This window comes from Martes martes, assembly GCF_963455335.1.
Source record: "Martes martes genome assembly, chromosome: 15".
Taxonomy (NCBI): domain Eukaryota; kingdom Metazoa; phylum Chordata; class Mammalia; order Carnivora; family Mustelidae; genus Martes; species Martes martes.
The window spans coordinates 49845647-49865796 of NC_137903.1; the positions used below are offsets into that span (position 1 = coordinate 49845647).

Genomic DNA, 20150 nt, shown 5'->3' on the forward strand with positions numbered 1-20150 from the left:
AAGAGTGTAAATATTTAGGTTATGTGACAGAATAGGTACAAACAGTATTAAAATCCAGGACTCTAGGGGCACCTGGGTGGCTCAGTCGTTAAGCATCTGCCTTTGGCTCGGGTCATGATCCCAGGGTCCTGGGATCTAGCCCCACATCAGACTCCCTGCTCTGGAAGAAGGCTGCTTCTCCCTTTCCCACTCGCCCTGCTTGTGTTCCCCCCCTCTCTCTCTGTCAAATAAATGAATAAAATATTCTTAAAAGAGAGAGAACGTTAAAAATAATAATCAATCAATCAATCCAGGACTCTACATTTGGGGAGGGGGAGTACTTAAAATCACAACCCTCAGGATTGAGACCTGAGCTGAGATCAAGAGTCGGATGCTTAACCGACTGAGCTACACAGGTACCCCTAGGTGCCTATGTTCTAAATTTCTAATTCAGACTTATTGGCTATACACTATTCATGATGAAGATTCATGGGACCCATTTAGAGATAATTCCAACACTGCTGGCAAGACTTAGGTCAGCTTAAATAAGGTTTACATAAATGCAGACAGCATTATCTGTTCCTCATCCTATAGAGAAAAGAACAAAAATCCTTTATTATAGGCCTATTCATGCCATTACTAATTAGTAGATGGTTTTCACTCTAAGATGTTAGAGTACAGTACTTGTTTCTTCAGTTCGGGGGACAATCTAACCTTTAAAAAGTAGGTATCTCCCAAACGTTGCAGCCAGTCTCCTGAGCTAACTTCTGATGCTCAAATAAACTGACATTTACAATTACCAGAGAGCCCTAACTTACCAGTACAAAAGCAAATCAACGTTTCCTTGGTTTTTCTTCAGTGAGTTATATACATCTGGTCACCTAAATTAAGTCTGTTGCACAACACTTCACTGGGATAAATACACACATGTATAAAACACCTAACTCTATCTTTTGGTCAACTGGTCAAAGCTAACGCACACATGTGGACATCCAGAAACTCATAACTATGCATCTTACATCTGTAATTCATAGAGATAAGGATTTTTTTTTAACCAAAAAAGTCCCAAACACAAACATTCCCCAACAGGCATACAGTAAAAATGGAACTGGACAAGGTATTAACAGACTTGGATTTCAGTCCGGAAAAGTCAGCTAAGTGCCTTAAGTTTTAGTTTCCTTATCCAAATAATGCCCTCTATTTCTCAGGCATAGGTGGAGGATCCTCTGAGAGACAGTGATGTGTTAACACTGGGGGGAGAAAATTTCTGTAAATATAAAAGTATTTTTTAAATGTTATTTTTCAAGAAGTTAACCATTCCATAAATATCAGTAATCCTAAAGTGACCTAAGTGGAACTAAAATAATGTCCATATAGCCTCCCTTTAAAAGATCAGTAATAAAAAAAAATAATAATAAAAAAATAAAAGATCAGTAATAATCAGAATATCAGTAGCAAACATGCCATCATCGATAATTTCACTCTTGCCACAATCTTTTTTTAAAAAAAGATTTTATTTATTTACCTGAGAGAGACAGAATGTGAGAGAGTCTGAGAGTGAGAGCATGAGAGGAGAGGGGTCAGTGGGAGAAGCAGACTCCCCGCTGAGCAGGGAGCCTGATGTGGGACTTGATCCCGGGACTCCAGGATCATGATGTGAGCCGACGATGACAGTTGCTTAACCAACTAAGCCATCCAGGCGCCCCTCACTCTTGCCACAACCTTGTTATTTAAGCCAAGTTCTCTATCCTCCAGTATGTGTAACCAGAGGCACTGATGTGCTCTGAGTTTAAGTTCATAGCAGGATGGGGGCAGCAGGGAATGTACTCTATGAAGGGGTGAAAAAACAAATCTGCATCTTTATTCAAGAATTGGGTCTTACCTCTCAAAACGAGCTCGGCTACACAGGTGAAAGCAGAATCCAGGCCGCACGCGGCCAGCTCGTCCTTTCCGCTGCTCGAGGTTTGTTTTGGAGGCCCATACTGTAGCATAGTTGGTCATATTGTTGTGAGCAGTGAACAGCTTCACTTTCTGCCTAAATAGGAAACAGTGGCTAATTCTAAGACTCACATGTACCACCAGTACATAACTATCTTATTTCCGCTAAGGGATGGATGCTTTCCAGGTAACTGTGCTGACATGAAGCCTGTGAACAGCACCAGGAAGAATCTGACCACACCCTCTGAGTTGTCAACCTTCTAAGAGGCAATAACACCACATCTGTGCCACTTACCAGCCGGACGGTCTTGGCCAGGTTACTAACCTTTCTGTGCCCCATTTTCCTCATCTGAAAATGGCTGTAATACTCTTACTGACCTCATAGTTTTTATTTATAAACATTAAGTGAACTAATGAATGAAAAGCATTCAAACAGGATTTGGCACATACATAAGAGTAAAGAGTAATTATTCAACCCAAGTCTATCCCAAAGAGTATAACTTCCAGGCTATCTATGATCTAAAAGTTGATGACCTCACCAAGCAGTGCCCTCACAGTCCTGCCAAACCCCTAAGCAACCTCAGAGTCCTTCAATGTTCCACATGGGTAGCTGGCACTACGACTGGAGCTGGCACAGGAGAGCTGTGTGCTAGTCACCACTCCCTGCAACGGGCACTGGCAGATCTTTCTCAATTGCTGGGGAGGTGGAGGGACTATGTAGAGAAGACATGGGGCACAAGCTAGCCAGATATGACAAAGCTTTGCCTTTCCTGTCCTGGGTATCAGTTACCATGTAATTGTGGACTTTATCTGTACACAATGCATCCTCGTGTATTTCCCAGGCTCATTATATACCAAGTACGAACTCTTTTAATTCTTAAGTAAATGTCCCCTAGATAAGTATTTGTTGTAAGATAAATATTGGTCATCTTTATACACTGAACAGTATGAGTCACTGTGTGGCTGTGATCAACAGAAACACCTAATGAGAAATGAGCAAATACTAGCAGACAAGGGTAGTGGGAAACTCAGAAGTTACAAGTGTCAAGCCTTGTCAACTTTCTACCATGACTTGTGATAAATCAACATCAAGAATTACTAATTAACCTATAATCCAGTATATACAGTACACAATAATTTAGAGAACACAGGACTTCAAAAAAAAAGAGTGACTTTGATTCTGTTAACTGATACTAAATACTACATAGAACATTCTTAAGATTTATTCTAGGCAAATAGGTTCCATGGAAACTTACTTGCAGGAGTCAATGACATAAACAACATCATTTATGGTAATGCTAGTCTCAGCAATATTTGTGGACAAAATAACCTGTGAAGAAATATCAAGAAAAATTATACTTCAGAAAATATTTTCCTGTTATGCACTTAAAAGAAGAATTTGCAAGTGACAAGAGAATTCCAGGATTCTTAAAAAAATCATTCACTCACCACCCGACTAATGAAAAATTTACTAAGCTCAGGAAAAGAAGACGCCTTCTTTCCCTCCTCAATTTAGTTGGACTGCAATTTGGGGGGGGTCATTCCCTGAAGGCTGTAATATTTAAGATCTATGTAACTTCCAACCCCATAAGTGTAAATGTTTACTACTTACCTTGGTTACTCCAGCTGGTACCGGATCAAATACTTTGCGCTGTTCCTCTCGAGGAATCTGAGAATGCAGAGGTAGAATCTGATACCGATGGCTCCCTATAACAATAAGGAAAGGTTAAAGTCTAAAAATATTTTAAAACTGCTCTATACTATGTATATTTTTACCCAAATACTGACACAATACTACATTTTGTGTTCACATGCTGGCAAAGCACAAGCAAAAATATTCATTTTTCACAGTCAAATATGTGAGAATTTAAAGACGCATACCAAAATGTGGATTCATCTCCAAATGCTTCTGCATAGTATAAATTAAATTCCAGCCAGGCAGAAAAACCAACACAGCTCCAGGAACATTAAGGGTCTCAATGTACTTAAGAAGAGCTTCAATGAGTTCAAAAGGGGTTTCTTTTTCATTCAACTGAGCCATGCTCATCTTTGTTTCTGGACCATATTCATCACCACAGATGAGGTTGCAATTTGCCTGCAGAAAACAGGGAGATGTATTTTGAATTGTCTTAATGACTACAGGTCACAAGTTGTCTCTTAAATTTGTCCTTAACATTCAAATAACACCTAATGTCCTTATTAATTCTGGCTGATTAGTCGTATCTGACATACAGAAGAAATTTAATTTCTAAAAATGTAGAACCTACTACGTATTGGGATAACTGAATTTTCCTCATGACCAATATTTCCCACAGGCAATGTCTAAAATTCAAGAACAAACTCTTAAATTTGACTCTGAAACTTCTAATGGCTCCTTCCACCAAGTATATTTCTTTCGTAAGACCCATTGGTCTCTCAAAAATATTCTCCTCACTGGTTAATGAATTGTTCCTATGGTCCCATGCATCAATTACCATGATTACTTTACCTATACACAACACCTCCCTGTGTAATTCCAGACTCATCTTATACCAAATATGAAGTCCTTTAACTCTTAAATGAGTGTCCTGCTGGCAGCTCATCTGATCATCTATTTCTAAAATAATGTGGTCTGTATTTTCTAAAAAGTCTGCCTTAGAATCAATGCTAAACCAAGCCTTTAGTAAGAAGAAAGTTGTTATTCACAACTGGTCTTTTTTCTGCCTGATAAACTTTCTAGCTGCTGTTCATTTATATCCTCTTATCTTCTAATTAAAAATATTCCAGCTTATTTCCTATCAAATCCTGCATTGCTGTTTTACAGTATTTATTCTGTTCAAAGTTTCAGATATAAGATGCATTTTTACATTATCATTGGTCCAAATCTCAAAGTAAGTGTCACTTTTTTTTTCTCTTTCTTCTTAGGAAATCCCTCCTAACTCCCTGGTTTAATAACTTCCATCAGATAAAGTCATCACACAAAGGCTCTCTAATCTAGGAGGGTAGCTGCTGCTTTGAAAACTTTATTGTACATATGGATCACATGGAGATTTTGGTCAAATGTACATCCTGATTTAGTAGATCTGGGATGGGGCACAAGATTTTGCCTTTCTACCAGCTTGCCAAATACTGTGATCCAAGGAAAACAAACCCCTGCAAAATGGGAGTTATTTCCAACCACATATGGCCTTTGAACACCTTACTCTTTCCTCCTTTTTCTTTTAACCTTTATCTAGAATTAACTTAACTTGTGGTATGAAAAGAGCTTATCACTGAACACAGAATCCTTTGGAGTAAAATACATCAACTACTTTAAAAACAGACATCATAGTTACTTAAAAATTTTCTTTCTTTCTTTTATTTTTTTAAAGATTTTATGTATTTATTTGGCAGAGAGAGATCACAAAGAGGCAGAGACGCAGGGGGAAGCAGGCTCCCTGCTAAGCAGAGAGCCTGATACAGTGGTCAATCCCAGGATTCTGAGATCATGACCTGAGCTGAAGGCAGAGGCTTAACCCACTGAGCCACCCAGGCGCCCCTAAAAAAATTTTCTATAATGCTAATTCATTACATGTTTTTACTAAAATCATTCTGTTCACAACAATAACAATTTGTCCCTAATGATCACTTTCCATGAAGATTCACTTACATCATCATCCTCACCACCATCATCTTCCTTATCCTTCTTCTTCTTGTCCTTTGGTGGAGGAATAAAGTGGGTCATCTGAATACAGTCTTCCAAAAAATATTCTGCCAAGATAATCCAGTCAGGTGAGTACTGTCAACGTTCAGAATGGAGAAGTCTTCAAAACTCATTTTCTAATTCATAACTCAAAATGACCTTAATAACCCCCTGATTCTTCTAATTAGCAAGGAATTCCAGTGGTAATAAATAACCTCTTTTTTCCAAACTCAGTGTCCCAATTTCTTGGGCCTTGAAGGTAGGTGAGGTATCTCTCCTACATGTTCCCACCAAGCAAGACAGGGCACCCTCAATATACAATACTCAATCAAACATCTGTGGAATGCCCACAGGGTACATGTACTGTCCTGTACCCTCCCACGAGGAAAGAAAGAATGTGAATACAGTAATATACCTTAGTCCATCCTTCCTCCATCAGGAAAGCTGGAGTATCTGCTGATCAATTATACTCCTGGGGTTCTAAGCTGGGCCCAGAAATATCTCATAATCTATAGTTCTAATGATCTATAACAATTCCCCTCTATATGCTGAGTCCCAAAGTGCTACTCTTCACATTACATACAACCTGTACAACTCATCACTGATGAAGCAAGTCATTAAACGCAAGACACTCAAGGGACAGGGAGGTAAGCCTTACTTTTTTAAGGTAAGAGGGAGAGTATCTCTATATTTTTTTGGAATTATTCCATACGAGAGATGTGTCTTTATAACCCATTTATTTATTCAACCACCATATGGATTCATGGGTATTTATTTTATCCTTAGGGTTATAATCCATACTATGTTACTTTATTTATTTTTGTTCAAATTATTCCAGCTCTTTCAGGTTGGCTCCTGTGTCCCTCTGTCTCTATCACTGTGGTCGGCAGACAGAGCTAGGAAATATATGCAAGCATACTCACCCATGTATCCATACATATTTGTAATTATTTCTGTATCTCTTCACTTGTAACATGACTTCTTACTGATGTTTCCAGAAGTAATCATATACTACATGGCTCATTCAAGCCTTCCCTCCTTAGCTATCACCTCTCACTCCAATAATAAGCCTGGCTCCAACATCTGCCATCCATTTTTTTTTTCAATCTCAATACACATGTAAACAGCTTTACAACTGTCAACCTGTACCCTCACAGGATACAACTGCACTGGCTTTTGATATAGAGCTACCCCTAGTTCTGAATTTCAAAAAACAGTATCCTGACATAGCCATTTATCATTTCATACCCACACAGCAAATTTTTTGGCTTATTTTCATGCCCTCAATTTATGGTAGAATTCACTTTTTTAACCAAGCTATTAAATGACTATCCTAAAAAATGGTGATAAAATATTCTGAAGTAAGTAAAGGTGTGGGGTGCCTGGGTGGCTCAGTCAGTTAAACATCCTATGTGTGGTTTCAGTTCAGGTCATGATCTCTGGGGAGATCAGCCCCTTATCCTCAGGCTTCTCAGGCTCCGCACTCCGCAGGGAGTCTGCTGCTCGCCCTCTCCCCCACCTGCTCCCCCTGCTCTAGTTGGCCCACGGGTTCTCGCACGCTCGCTATCTCTAAAATGTATAAATAAATCTAAAGAAGGGGAAAAATGAAAGTAAAGGAGCTATTACCTATCAGAAATACTTGATCCTGACACACTCACCTTAATGTCATTTTAACATATGCCTGCTTTGGCTCTAAGAAAGATTCTCTTGTAATGTGACTGGCTGCTTAAACTTTTTAATAGTATTTCCCATAAACATCTACAGGCCATAATGATTTACACACGACAGTATGTAACTCTGAAAGTTATCTTTGCTATAAGGAAAAAGCAGGAAACTTACTGGATATGGCAAATCCTCAAGTAATGATGAAACCTGTTCCTGCTCTTCATATTGTACTCACTGCTGCTTAAGTAAAAGCCCAAGAATGCTATGAGGCATTTGATATTCTACCTTGGCCTGTATTTTTAATGTCTTTTGAACTATTACTCCAATTTCCAAGACTAAGAAAATCCCAACTCCAATGCATAAAAGATGTTCACCCTCCCACCCTACCTCCAAACTATTTACCTTGCACTGGGTAAGTCCTCCCATAAACTTCAATGATGGGGCAATTGAAGAAATATTCGCAGAACATACTGGTGTCAATAGTAGCAGACATGAGAACAATGCGAACTTCAGGATAAGCCTGAACCACATCACGCAACACTACCAAAAGGAAGTCGGTCTATTAAAAAACACAAATGAAAAAAAAAAAAAACGCATAAGAAGTTCATGCTAGTAAAAGACCAGACCAAGAGTTTGCTTGTGTTATGTAGAAATCAATGAAACTCAGTTTCTTTGGTGGCTTGCAGAAGTGTAAGGTAAAGGGTTACTGTGGGATTCAGTAGTATTTTTAGTAACAGTTGTAGCCTAATAGCTACAATTTAATAGGGATTAAAAATGAGTGCTATTTAGGTAGGAGAAGGGAGAGGAATAAAAAATTAACGAGAGCAAAGAATTCATCTCAAAATTCCCAGTGAAATTTATATTTGTAGTCATACAAACTTTAACTAGGGAAGAGGGAAAGCCATGATGAACCAAAACTCAGTTATCGATCCACCTGAAAAGCTAATCTTAAAAATACTGGAAAGGTCTTATTTGGTTCAAACAAAATAATGGCCAAAACAGTTACAACTTAATAAGATAATGTACCCATCTACCTACCAGACACCACAAAAGCTGTAACTCCGACTTGTAACTTTTCTTTGGCTGTGTGGCCCTCCTGCCCTACATTGTCTTCCTCAACTAGAGAAAACCATCCTGAATCATCTTATTCCTTTTCATATACCTTTCCTCTCTCATCTACACAGGTACCTATACTATATATTTCTATTGGACAGTGCTGTCTAGATGTTTACTTCTATTTTTTCTTCTTTTCATATACCTTTCCTCTCTCATCTATACAAGTGCACATACAATATATATAGTATATAAATATATATTTATACTGGACAATGCTATCATGATGTTTACTTCTATTTTTTACTTATGATTTTTAAAACTGCTTTGGCATTTAAGTCCTTAGTTTATCTAGAACTGATTTTTTATCTGGATAGGAGACAAGGTCCAACTGCAACTATTTCCTTATGGTGACCATTTGTTTCCGACTTAATTTATGGAAGAACCCACTCCCCTTTCCCAATGACCCAACATGCCATCACTCCTATTACCAATGCTGCATTCAACACACCATCTGTTCCCACAATGTTTCCATATTCTGAATAATTCAGTGCTCAACCCATGTACTGTCTCAATCATTACAACCTTCAATCCCTGTACCATCTCAATTACTATAGCTTTGAATTAAGTCCTGGTATCTGTAAAGCCAAGACAATCCATTCTCTCTTCTCCAGAAATCCTCATTATTTCGGTCCACAATCTTCCCTCTAAGTATTCATAATCAGCCTATTAAATTCTATGAAAAATCCTGATGGGAATTTGTTTTTTTTGTTTTTTGTTTTTTTTTTCCCTGATGGGAATTTGATTAGAACTGCATTCAAACTGGATCAACTTGGGGAGAAGTGGTATCTATAGGGTTGATTTATTCTTAAGTATTCGACATTCTGACTACTGCAATGTTATCTTTTGAGTTGTTTTCTAGCCGTTTTTTAATAATACATAAAACAAAACTGACTTTTGTAATTAACCTTTTCTTCCAGCCGCACTGTTAAATATTCCTATTCCCTATTATTTATTATAATTGGTCTCTAAGTTGGATAAGGCTCATATGAAAGAGAATATAAAAAGTTTCTAAAAGGCATTTTTTTCATTTTTCACTGTGAACGGTACATTTACATAGACCTGACAGACTTTGAAGGAAAGCTGACCAGAATCACTTATTATTTTTAGGAAAGTTGTAATTATGATCCATGATGTTTCCAGTAAGATTCGGGATAAACTCTAAAAACACTTACTGAAACATTTCATTTTAAGTTAATCAGAGAAAGAACTAGTTTTCAAGAGATTTTGAATGACAAAAAAATTTTACCTCACTGAAAAATTGTATTTCTGATTTTAAAAGCTATCTAATAAACCAAATTTTCTTACTCATTTTAGTTCAACCATAAAAGTCAAAGTACAGCTATACAAATATTATACATATATACGACTATACAAGTATTTTCTAAAGAGAAGGCCCTCTAATCAGTGTTCTGAGCAATAGCAGCTTGGTAACAGTCTGAATGACGTACTGCCTATTCAGGGACACCTTTGTTTGGATATGTAAAATAGTGGCATAAAAACAAATCATTGCTTTATGCTACCAACCTTTAAATTACACAATTATATAGTAATCGTATACAAATTTTGCCAAAGACCAAAAAAGGGAAGGGTTATGAAATAAATTCTAGTTTTCTCCTAATTTGGCATGATTTTCATTGACATGTGAAAAGATCAGAGCTTCAAACATCCAGAAAAATATTACTAATTATGCTGAATTTAAAACTTAAAAAATTTATCTCAGATTAATCTCCAGTTCAAAGAAAAATTATTAAAATTCTATCGATGATTCAGTCATAAACAGTCCAGCTGCTGTATTACACTACCTCTTACTGATCATTGCAATGATATTTAACAAGAGGACTTTTAGAATTCTGCGCATTTAACTAAGAAAAAAGGTTTATTTGCCTTGCTAAAAACAGGTATCTAATATCTTGGTGACTAAAGCTCCTGATTTTGATAGAAGATATAAAAAGTGGGAAAAGGGAAGATATTCTACTTTGATTTTTTAATTGAGAATATTAACATTAGTACTTTACAGTAACTCTCAAATTACTTACATTTATGTCTCTTTCATGTATTTCATCTACAATTACATGACTGATTCCTCGAATGCCCGCTTCTAATTTTCTTAGGAGCACACCTGGAAAAGGAAATGAGCGGAACAACTGGAGATGAGTTTCTATGTTGACTGAAGTAGGGAGGTATAAAAATGTGTAACAAAACAAACATTTAGACAATCAACTACGTTTCAGTTAATATAACCCCAGCATCATTTTAGGGAAAAAATAGTAATCTGTATATTTAAATTATTAAAAGGTAACTGTGTTCTGAAACCCATTTGTCCAACAAAAAGAGTATTAGAAGACATAACTCTGGTAACCTAAGCAGATTTTATCTTCTCTAAGCTATAAAAACCAGGGGTAATATAATGCTCTCCATTTAGAGGAAAAGTGCCACAAGTTCTACTGAAATGAAAATTCTCAGACTGGCTCCTTGACTTATTTCCAGCCACTCTGCATTGTTACCAAGGTTCTTCATAAATAATACAATATAAACTCCAAGTCAAAGACCAAAATAAAACAAATTACTTACCGACAGTACAAAACATTATACTGGCATGAGGACGGGGAAGGACTGACTCAAATCGAACACTATAGCCACAGCTTTTTCCAGGCTCTTCTCCTCTCTCATAGGCAACTCGCTCAGCCACAGAAACTGCACTGATTCTCCTGGGCTGAGACAAGAAAGAAAAAAGAAAGTGACTCAAAGGTGCAAAATTATAGATACACTTGCTTATTAGGGTTATTGAATTACTGTGGTAAATCTGTCCCACTGCCAGCTCAGCAATCAACACAAAGAATAACAGTAATGATCATTTTTAACAAGCTCCGAAATTTTTTACAATCATAACAAAAAAAAAATTACCACTTAAGTCTATAGTAGACTCTTAAAAATGCTGTTTTTCATTTTGTATATAAAACAATTCTCAAGTTTTTATAGAAAATGTTTTCACCATTGGCCCAAATCTTAATATTCAGAGTAACTGTCCAGTAGGGAAGGCAACAGGGCACATATCGAAGTTCTTGTAACTGCCTATCGAAGTGAAGGTACATGTTTAAAAAAATTATTTATCTGAGCTGTGTAAGTATTAGGAAGGTAAATAAGCTCCTTCTTTGCCATATCTACTATGGTCACCTTTTATTCAATCATTTTATTAACTCAAAAAGGAACTATTCATTGCATATTTGCATCAGGTGCCACAGACAGTGCTAGAGACAGAAAACTAAATGAAATCGCTCTTGTTCTTGACAAGCTTAGATGGCGAGGAAAACCAGGTGTGTATTACTGTTTCAAGCAATAAATATGCCGAGCCCAAGGGGAATGTTAAGTGTTAGACCTTAATTTTTCTGAAAATAAAATTTTCTGAAGTATCCCATCTTCTTATAGGTACACAAAACAATATTTACTTGGTTGATACTATGACTATTACTATATCCTGAAGGTATAGATATGGAGGTACATGCAGATTTATAAAGATTGAATGTTTCTAAGTTGCCTTGCATTTGATTTTGTCAAGAAGTTCTTGATGCCAGGTTGTACTTTAGTTCCTTGCTCGAGAAAACTTTTTCTGAGTTTCATATATAAATACCAATATGATATCATCCCAGCTTATGACATGACTATTTAGGAAATCAGAGACAAATAACCACCTTAAAAAAAAGAGTACAAAACAAAACCTCAGTAACTTCACTAAAGCTGTTTTTTTAAATCAATATAAAACATGATTTATTAATTTTTATATCCCTAATTTAAGGTCCTGTAGGGTATGGGGCTAGCAGCAAACACAGGTAAGTATACAATCACCTAGTTTTTATATGTATCTTGTCCACAAAGGTAAGAGATTAAAAGATGTCTTCCTGAACACATGGTGTTGAGTTTTCCTGAGCTTATACTCTGGTTTATGTGCCTTGACTTGCTGAGCTATGCTAGCTTTTACTGACCACTACTGACCTGTACCCTGCACCTCACTAACTGTGAGTGTTACATGAAGAACTGAGCTCTGAATTTAGCCCTCAAGAGAAGAGTTCAACTACATTCTTACATCAGGAAATGTAAAAATGATATTCCACTAAATGTACAAATTACAGCATTTTCTGGGACTTTTTAAGAAGTTCACTGCTTTCTACAAACAGATAAATTCTTTAAAAAAATAAAAAATTTATTTGAGAGAGAAGCAGACCCCAGCTGAACAGGGAGCCCAATGCAGGGCTATGACCTGAGATGAAGGCAGAATTTCAACAGACTGAACCACCCAGGCATCCTAAACAATAAATTCCTGACACCACTCCTACCTCCTTGCTCTATTTTTGTCTTTCCTAAAGTTTTCAACATTCCTACTAAATAGCTGGCTTCTAGATGAATTTTAAATCTATGAGATTATCTGACTCTTAGGAGGTATATTCATATGCTATTGGGTACATGGGGATTGCTTTTACCTCCTTGGGGCTATTTTCAGGTCTACGATCTTTATATAGTTTCCAGCCTCCTGAAATGACTATGGACAGCAGATGACATATTCCCTAAGCAGTACCTATTATAGTTCTTAACTCTATATGGCCCCCAAACACAACTGTCTTAAGATAAGACTCAAGAAAGCCACCCATGATAGAGGTTACAAATTAACATAGAAGGTCTAAAACAACCATCTTCAGAAGCACTATGGGCCACATTTTCTTGAATATACACACAAATCAGTATCAAGAGGATTACTCTTTCAAACACCCAAAGAAATAAATAACCTTACAATCTTCTTCCCATATTTCTGTATGCTTCTGACTTCCCAGCTTCCAGTATCAATAGCCCTGACTTTAAAACAAACAAAAACCCATTTAAACTACATACTGAAGATATACAACGGAATACTATGCACCCATCAAAAGAAATGAAATCTTGCCATTTGCAACAATGTTCACGGAACTAGAGGGTATTACACTGAGCGAAATAAGTCAATCAGAGAAAGACAATTATCATTATGATCTCTCTGATATGAGGAATTTGAGAGGCAGGATGGGGGGGTTGGGAGGTAGGAAAGGAAAAAATTAAACAAGATGGGATCAGGAGGGAGACAAACCATAAGAGACTCTTAATCTCACAAACTGAGGGTTGCTGGGGGGTGGGGGGGTTGGGAGAGGGTAGTTGGGTTGTGGACACTGGGGAGGGTATGTGCTGAGTGCTGTGAAATGTGTAAGCCTGATATTCACAGACCTATACCCCTTTAACATATAATACATTATATGTTAATAGAAATAACTAAAAAAATAAACTACATACTGAAGAAAAACATTCCTTTTATTCAAAAATAATTAGATGGGATTTTTCCTGAGGTGAGTATAGCAAAGTGCATAAAAGTTAAAATATGTATACCATCTGACCCAACAATTCCGTGTTTACAAATTCCAATGAAATAATCAAATGAGTATATAAAGATGTATGTACAAGTGTGTTCATCTCAGCATATGTAATACCAAAATATTAGAAACAATCTTTAAAAAGCTCCATCATTTAATAACATGCATAAAATGGAAAATTATTAAGTTATTATAGAATTATATTGTTGCTCTACCACAGTATACTGTTACACAAAGAGGACAGATTAAGATGGTATACATATAGCAGACATCAAGTCTGAAAGGATAAAGATCTAAATAAAAATGTTAACTTCCGGATGATGAGCTCTTGGCTTTGCTTTTAAAATTTACTCTAATTATCCCCCAGTGGGCACACATTACTTTTAGTTAGAAAAAAGCAGTTAGAAAATAATCTTCAAATTTTCATAATCCTTGGCTCATTACAAATATTTCACAGGATAGGCACGTTGTGTGGGAGAACACTGCTCAACAGAGAAGATTACTGATGAATGTTTAAACATTTCTGACTGTATGCCACTTGACAGCCTACGAAGAAGGTGCTCTACTTACCCCTTGAATTATTTATCCCCTTTCTCTTGCTGTGCTTCAGTAACTGTTTTACATACTGTCCCACAGTGAATAAATACAAGACAAGGTTCACCGGTAAAACATCTTTCACCTATACCTGCAGATCTACCTTTCCACATAGGGCTTCACTATTCCTCTCTTTACTATTCTAGAGTATAGTGATAAGTGATAAAGTTAGGAGTCATGGTTTAAGCCATTCTGGTTTTTGTTTTGGTTTTTAAAGAGTTTATTCATTTATTTGACAGAGAGAGAGAGAGAGAGATCTCAAGTAGGCAGAGAGGCAGGCGGGGGGTGAGGGGGGAACAGGTCCCCTGCAGAGCAAAGAACCCGATGTGGGGCTCAATTCCAGGACCCTGAGACCATGAACTGAGCCGAAGGCAGAGGCTTAACCCGCTGAGCCACCCAGGCGCCCCTAAGCCATTCTGTTTCATGTATTATGGACTAGAAGTCCATAATAACTCTCAGTTTGTGCTCTATGACTGGAGATACCACATATAAACCAGGCAGAGAAAAACCTAGGTAACATCTTCATGTGTTTCCTATAAATGGCTGCCAAGTGGGAGAAAAAGAAAAAAGATACAATAGTGATACTGCTACAAAAATTACTAATGTTACCTAAGACTGACTTAACAGAATAGTGTGTATTTTTTAACTTTTTTTGTTTTTTTTAAGGATTTTATGTATTTGGGCAGGGGAGGGGGAGAACGTGCACAAGTGGGAGTAGGAGGGCAGAGGGAAAGGGAGAAGCAGACTTGGCAGGGACCCCAGGATCATGACTGAGCCAAAGGCAGACACTTAACCAACTGAGCTGCCCGGGTGCCCTTCAAGTACTTTGTATTATTAAAAAAAATATTAAGAATATTAAAAACTATATTCTACAATGACTAATCAATATGCTCAGGCCCATCTTTTATATTCCAGGTAGGATGTCAATGCATTCAAATGTGGTGAACTGAATCTTAGACCCTATCTTCAGGGCTGAAATATAGATATTTGTAAGACAAAGGAAACATAGTACATCTTTCAAAGGAAACATAGTACATACTTTTAAAAAGACATCACGAAGAAAAAGGTATCAGACTGATTTTGGGACAAGCACTAAAACAAAGATTCATTATGACAAACAGTTTAGAGTCATTTGTCCAAAAATCAGAAAACAAGCTACATTCCCACACCAATGGAAATTTTCAAGCATAACTTAAGTGACCACCTATTATGAACATTCTACCCAGAGAAAAAAGATGGAATAATTCTCTGAAGTATCTTTCAATTTCATGATTCTCACTTCACAAAGGAGTAAAATTAAGAGGACTAAGTGAAAGCTGTTTTTATATGCAAAGAAGTAAAATAACATTTGACCTACATTCCACCCTTTATCTCACTGCTTACATCTGTTATAGCCTATATATCAAAACCTGTGCATTTCACAGATAAAACCACAGGAAATGTCCAAATTACCTGGGAAAGGACACATGCTGGTAAGCAAATTATACAAAGTTTAAGACTGTAATACAAAAGCCTATTCTGTCTAGAATACATAAAAGCCATTTTTGGTAGATTAACTTGGCTTCGATATCAGATGGCTAGTGAAAAAAACACCTCACTTGAGCAGGAAGTGATTTTATTCTACTTATGACATATGAACAACTTCTGAGTGAGAAAAAACAGGTTTTCAGCTCATCTGCTCTTCCTATACAACTGAACTGTTTTTGAAATTAAAAGTGGAGAGTGATAGTAAGAAGGGAGTACAGAGTAGAACTCAAGACTCCTCTTCTGAACAATAGACATTCCTGAAAAACACACCTCCTATAAGACAGGTAGGCATTAAGAACAAGGATATCAACAACAACAACAAAACAACCAAAAAAACCCCAAACAACAACAACAAAAGAGCAAGGACATTTTATTGGTCACAGTACTTGGGACTGGAACTTTCACTGTGAGGCAAAGGATTCATAACCAGTTTTGGGAGCGGCCAAAGAATGTTTTGAGAAGAAGAAAGCTAAGGGTCCTTTCTCAGAAAAATGTAGACCTATCATATTTTTAAAGCCTAAGATAGCACTGATTTTAAATGCAACGTTCACTCCCTCAGTAATTTTTTTTTTAGGCCAAAAAACCCAACTGTCACATCAAACAGAGATCTGTCTAATGAGATCTGTTAAAAGATCTACCTCAATTTCAGAAATTTTAAAAAATATGGTTTGTATGTATATACATAAATGTACAGGCACAAACAATTTTTGCTATTTTGAGGTTCACTACTCCTCCCCAAGGATCAATTATGTGTCCCAGGTTAAGAATCCCTAAGTCAAGGTCTGAGGCAGACTGACAGGTGGTATCTGGCTTCTATGCAATGGTCTCTGTCTAGGTGCCCAAAGTAGAGGGTTAGAGCTGATGCAAACTGTTTTAACTTGAGAAGGCTTGGAAGAGCTAATTAGCTTCTCCCTAAGCTCTGGGACAAATTCGCAGGCATCACTTATTGCTGGTAAGGTAATACAATATAGTAGCTAAAAGGAAGAATTCCAAAGGCAAATTGTTTGGTTTTGAATCCCAGTTCCACTACTTCCTGTGTTAATAACGTGGGCAATTTGTTTAACTCTTTGTGCCTTAATTTACTGAAACAAATACTAAATAAAATATTATGTACATCTTAGAGCCATAATAAGCTTTACATGAGTTTAAAAAATACCAACTGTTTAAAACAGAACCTGGCATACTTTAAGCATTCAGTTAGTCAACCATTAACTGTTTTGTTAGCTTCCCTCTTGCTCTGAGTATTAAGGTAAGATGGAGAGGACCAAGATTTGCATGTGAACCTGGGAAGAAAGTATTCTCAGCCTTGTCTGATTCTAGGCCCGAAGACTCCCTCTAGCCCAGACAAAAAGAATCACTCACATGGTTCAGTTCAGCTTATCAGTGAAGGAAATTAGAACAAGACTTAATTTTTTTTTTTTAATTTTAAAGAGACTAATGTGGCTACAAATGGGATTAATCGGAGAATTAGAAATAACCTGACGTCTAGGTGTTTCCACTTCTCAAACTACCAACACCAGACATACACCTTGTAAGCTGGCTTACTACTTACCTGAGTTACCACAATGTTACATTCTGCGGCTCGGTCATTCTGGATGAAGTCATCTAGAATAAACTGTGGAACTTGTGTGGTTTTACCGCATCCAGTAGCGCCTCGGATAATGACAACTGAATTTTGACTAATTGCTTCCAGAATTTCACTTTCAAATTTCTTCACAGGCAGCAACTCTCTCTCCTGCAAGATCTTTTTTTTTTTTTTAATTTTTTATTTTTTGAGAGAGCGAGAGCGAGAGAGAGAGAGAGGAGGGGAGGAACAGAGGGAGAGAATCTTAAGTAGATTCCACACTGAGCACAGAGCCCGACACAGGGTTCAGTCTCAAGACCACTAGCTCATGATCCAAACTGAAACCAAGAGTCAGATGGCCAACCAAGTGAGCCACCCGGGTACCCCTAAGATTTGGTTCAGGAAAGCTCCATGGCAATCCTAGTTTTACCAACACATACATTAGAAGCAACTGTCTTTACCCTAAAAAAATTTCTCATCTCTATAAAAATATTCCTTTCCACTGACTTCATACTCAAAATATATTTTTGCATAAAACAATGTACATTTTTATCTCTAAAAGAACTGCTTCTCTTCACTGAATTTCTGAAGAACCTATCTTGTGACCTTGTCCACACGGTTATTTTCCTCTTTTCTCCCTGGATGTTCCATATACAGTCCCCTTCTTACAACATTTTAATGCTGTTTTACTAAAAAAATAGTGAAATATGCCCCCCACAAGTTACTACTCAATTCTCTCTATTTACATTAACTAAGAATCCCAGACTCTTAACTTAAAATAATTATCCTCAGAGGTGACTACAATTAGAGGTTTGGTAAGTACCTTAGGATCCACTTACTATAAAGGGCAAAATATATTATTCACTGTTCTTCTGCCCACACCTAGAAAGTTCTAAAGCTCTGGCACCATATGTCTAAATAATTCACTGACTTACTGCTGGCAAATCATGATCCTGTTCCAGCTGGTACATTAACTCATTCTTGAGGTCCATACTTATTTGTTCTGGAGTAGCCTGTAAAATGAGAAGGCAACAGTCAAACAAAAGCTTCACATTGTAAATATTTTTAAAAATATGGACATCTTAATGAAATATATTCAAAAATAAAACACAAGAGTCTGAGCTCAAAAACAATGTTGCACTCACATAAGCCAGGGGCCCCTCATCAATGTTGCTACTAGTCCAAGGATTCCAATTGGATTGTGGAGGTGACCAAGGAACCACACCCATTTGGTTTTGTCGCTGGGATGGCTCAAAGTGAGCCAATTTGCCAAGGTTCAGTACGACAGGCATAAAAGGATCATCAGGCTATTAAAAAATAAGAAAAAAAAATACCAGTTACTTGTTGGACTATACATTTTTAATACAAAGGTGTACTAAATTAACTGTATGCTTACTGGGGGCACGATCTCAAGATTTAGCTCCTGAATGATGTTTTGCAGCTGATGTTCTAAATCTTGTGAGAGGTTAACTTTGTAAGGCTCCACCTATAGGAAAAGGACAGCCATGAAAATTATGCAACATACACATGAACACTACTCAAATCTACTATAGCAGGATTAAGAGCATGTAGTGTACAATATTCTTAAAGTCAAAGAGTCAGTTCTTCCTGGACATATAAGATTAATGATTACTCATTGTCCATTCTATCATGCCAGAGAGATGATTAGTAGGGCCATTTCCCTTTCTTAAGGTAAGGTAACTTCTTTAGTCAAATACTAATCAAAAGCTAAACTGAATCTTAAAATATCCCCCTGGGCTACTAAGTATAAAGACTCACTGTTTCTCCTTCTTTCTTCTTTGTAAGTCCAGAGTAAGCTTCGATTACTCCAAGATGGTAGAGTTGTCTGACAAGTGACAGGGCACAGGACTGGGCTGCCAGTTTTTTGTTTGATCCATGTTCACGTGCGAAAATCCCTATAATTTAAGTTCAGGATTACTAAAAAGGAAAGGATAAATCATCCAACTAAAGAAACATCTCATCATAGGCAACTAGGGGCTTAGATACAAAAGTGCCCCTGAACTACTGAGTATGTTATACTCTAAGTTATTTTTCACATTAACTGCTAACCAAAAGCAATTCCACAAACAGCATATCAATTAAATAACCATCTTGATTACAAGCAGATACTAAGACACAGACAAATCATTATAAAAGCAGAAAACCTATTTCAACCAAGCTGTCATTATCATCTGATATTAAAATAAAGAAAGAAAATGCAGTTTTAACTTTTGAAAAGCAAAACAAGGAAAGAAATTAAAATGGGTCCAAAGTGGTTACTGGGATGCCAGGAGTTGGCAATCTTCTACAAAGAATCAGATACTAAATAGTTTAGGCTTGGCAGGCCACATACTGTCACAGCCACTCAACTCTGCCTACCGTGAAAGCATCCATAGACAACACATAAACTAGGGTTTTACAAACTATGGGCCCAGGAACTAAGAATGGCTTCCATGTTTTTAAAGGGTTGTAAAAAATAAGACAAAAATAACAATGGGTTATGTACATGTGACCTGCAAAGCTTAAAATATTTATGATCTGGCTTTTTACCAAAGTGTGCTACTAGCCCCTGATATCAACAAACAAGTGTAGCTGTGTTCTAATAAAATTTTATGAAACAGGTAGTGGGGCTGTATTTGGCCAGAGGCCTATAATTTGGGGATCTAGGCACCAAAGATCCTGGCGCTCAAATTCTTAAAGAAAATGCCAATACCAAGTC

At 37.0% G+C, this 20150-nt stretch overlaps 1 protein-coding gene across 2 annotated transcripts in view; it reads right to left on the reverse strand.

Annotated features, from left to right (window-relative positions):
- DHX9 (DExH-box helicase 9) overlaps window positions 1-20150 on the reverse strand; it is a 52242-nt gene that overhangs the window by 10548 nt on the left and 21544 nt on the right. For both annotated transcript variants that reach the window (XM_080824929.1, XM_080824930.1), the window contains 13 exons: window positions 19211-19347; window positions 18828-18917; window positions 18577-18738; window positions 18367-18444; window positions 17420-17611; window positions 10931-11072; window positions 10396-10478; window positions 7646-7802; window positions 5546-5646; window positions 3799-4012; window positions 3530-3624; window positions 3174-3247; window positions 1862-2014 (listed from right to left, as the gene is read on the reverse strand). In XM_080824929.1, coding sequence (XP_080681055.1) covers window positions 1862-2014; window positions 3174-3247; window positions 3530-3624; window positions 3799-4012; window positions 5546-5646; window positions 7646-7802; window positions 10396-10478; window positions 10931-11072; window positions 17420-17611; window positions 18367-18444; window positions 18577-18738; window positions 18828-18917; window positions 19211-19347 — 1678 coding nt within the window. The remainder of the gene's footprint in view (window positions 1-1861; window positions 2015-3173; window positions 3248-3529; window positions 3625-3798; window positions 4013-5545; window positions 5647-7645; window positions 7803-10395; window positions 10479-10930; window positions 11073-17419; window positions 17612-18366; window positions 18445-18576; window positions 18739-18827; window positions 18918-19210; window positions 19348-20150) is intronic.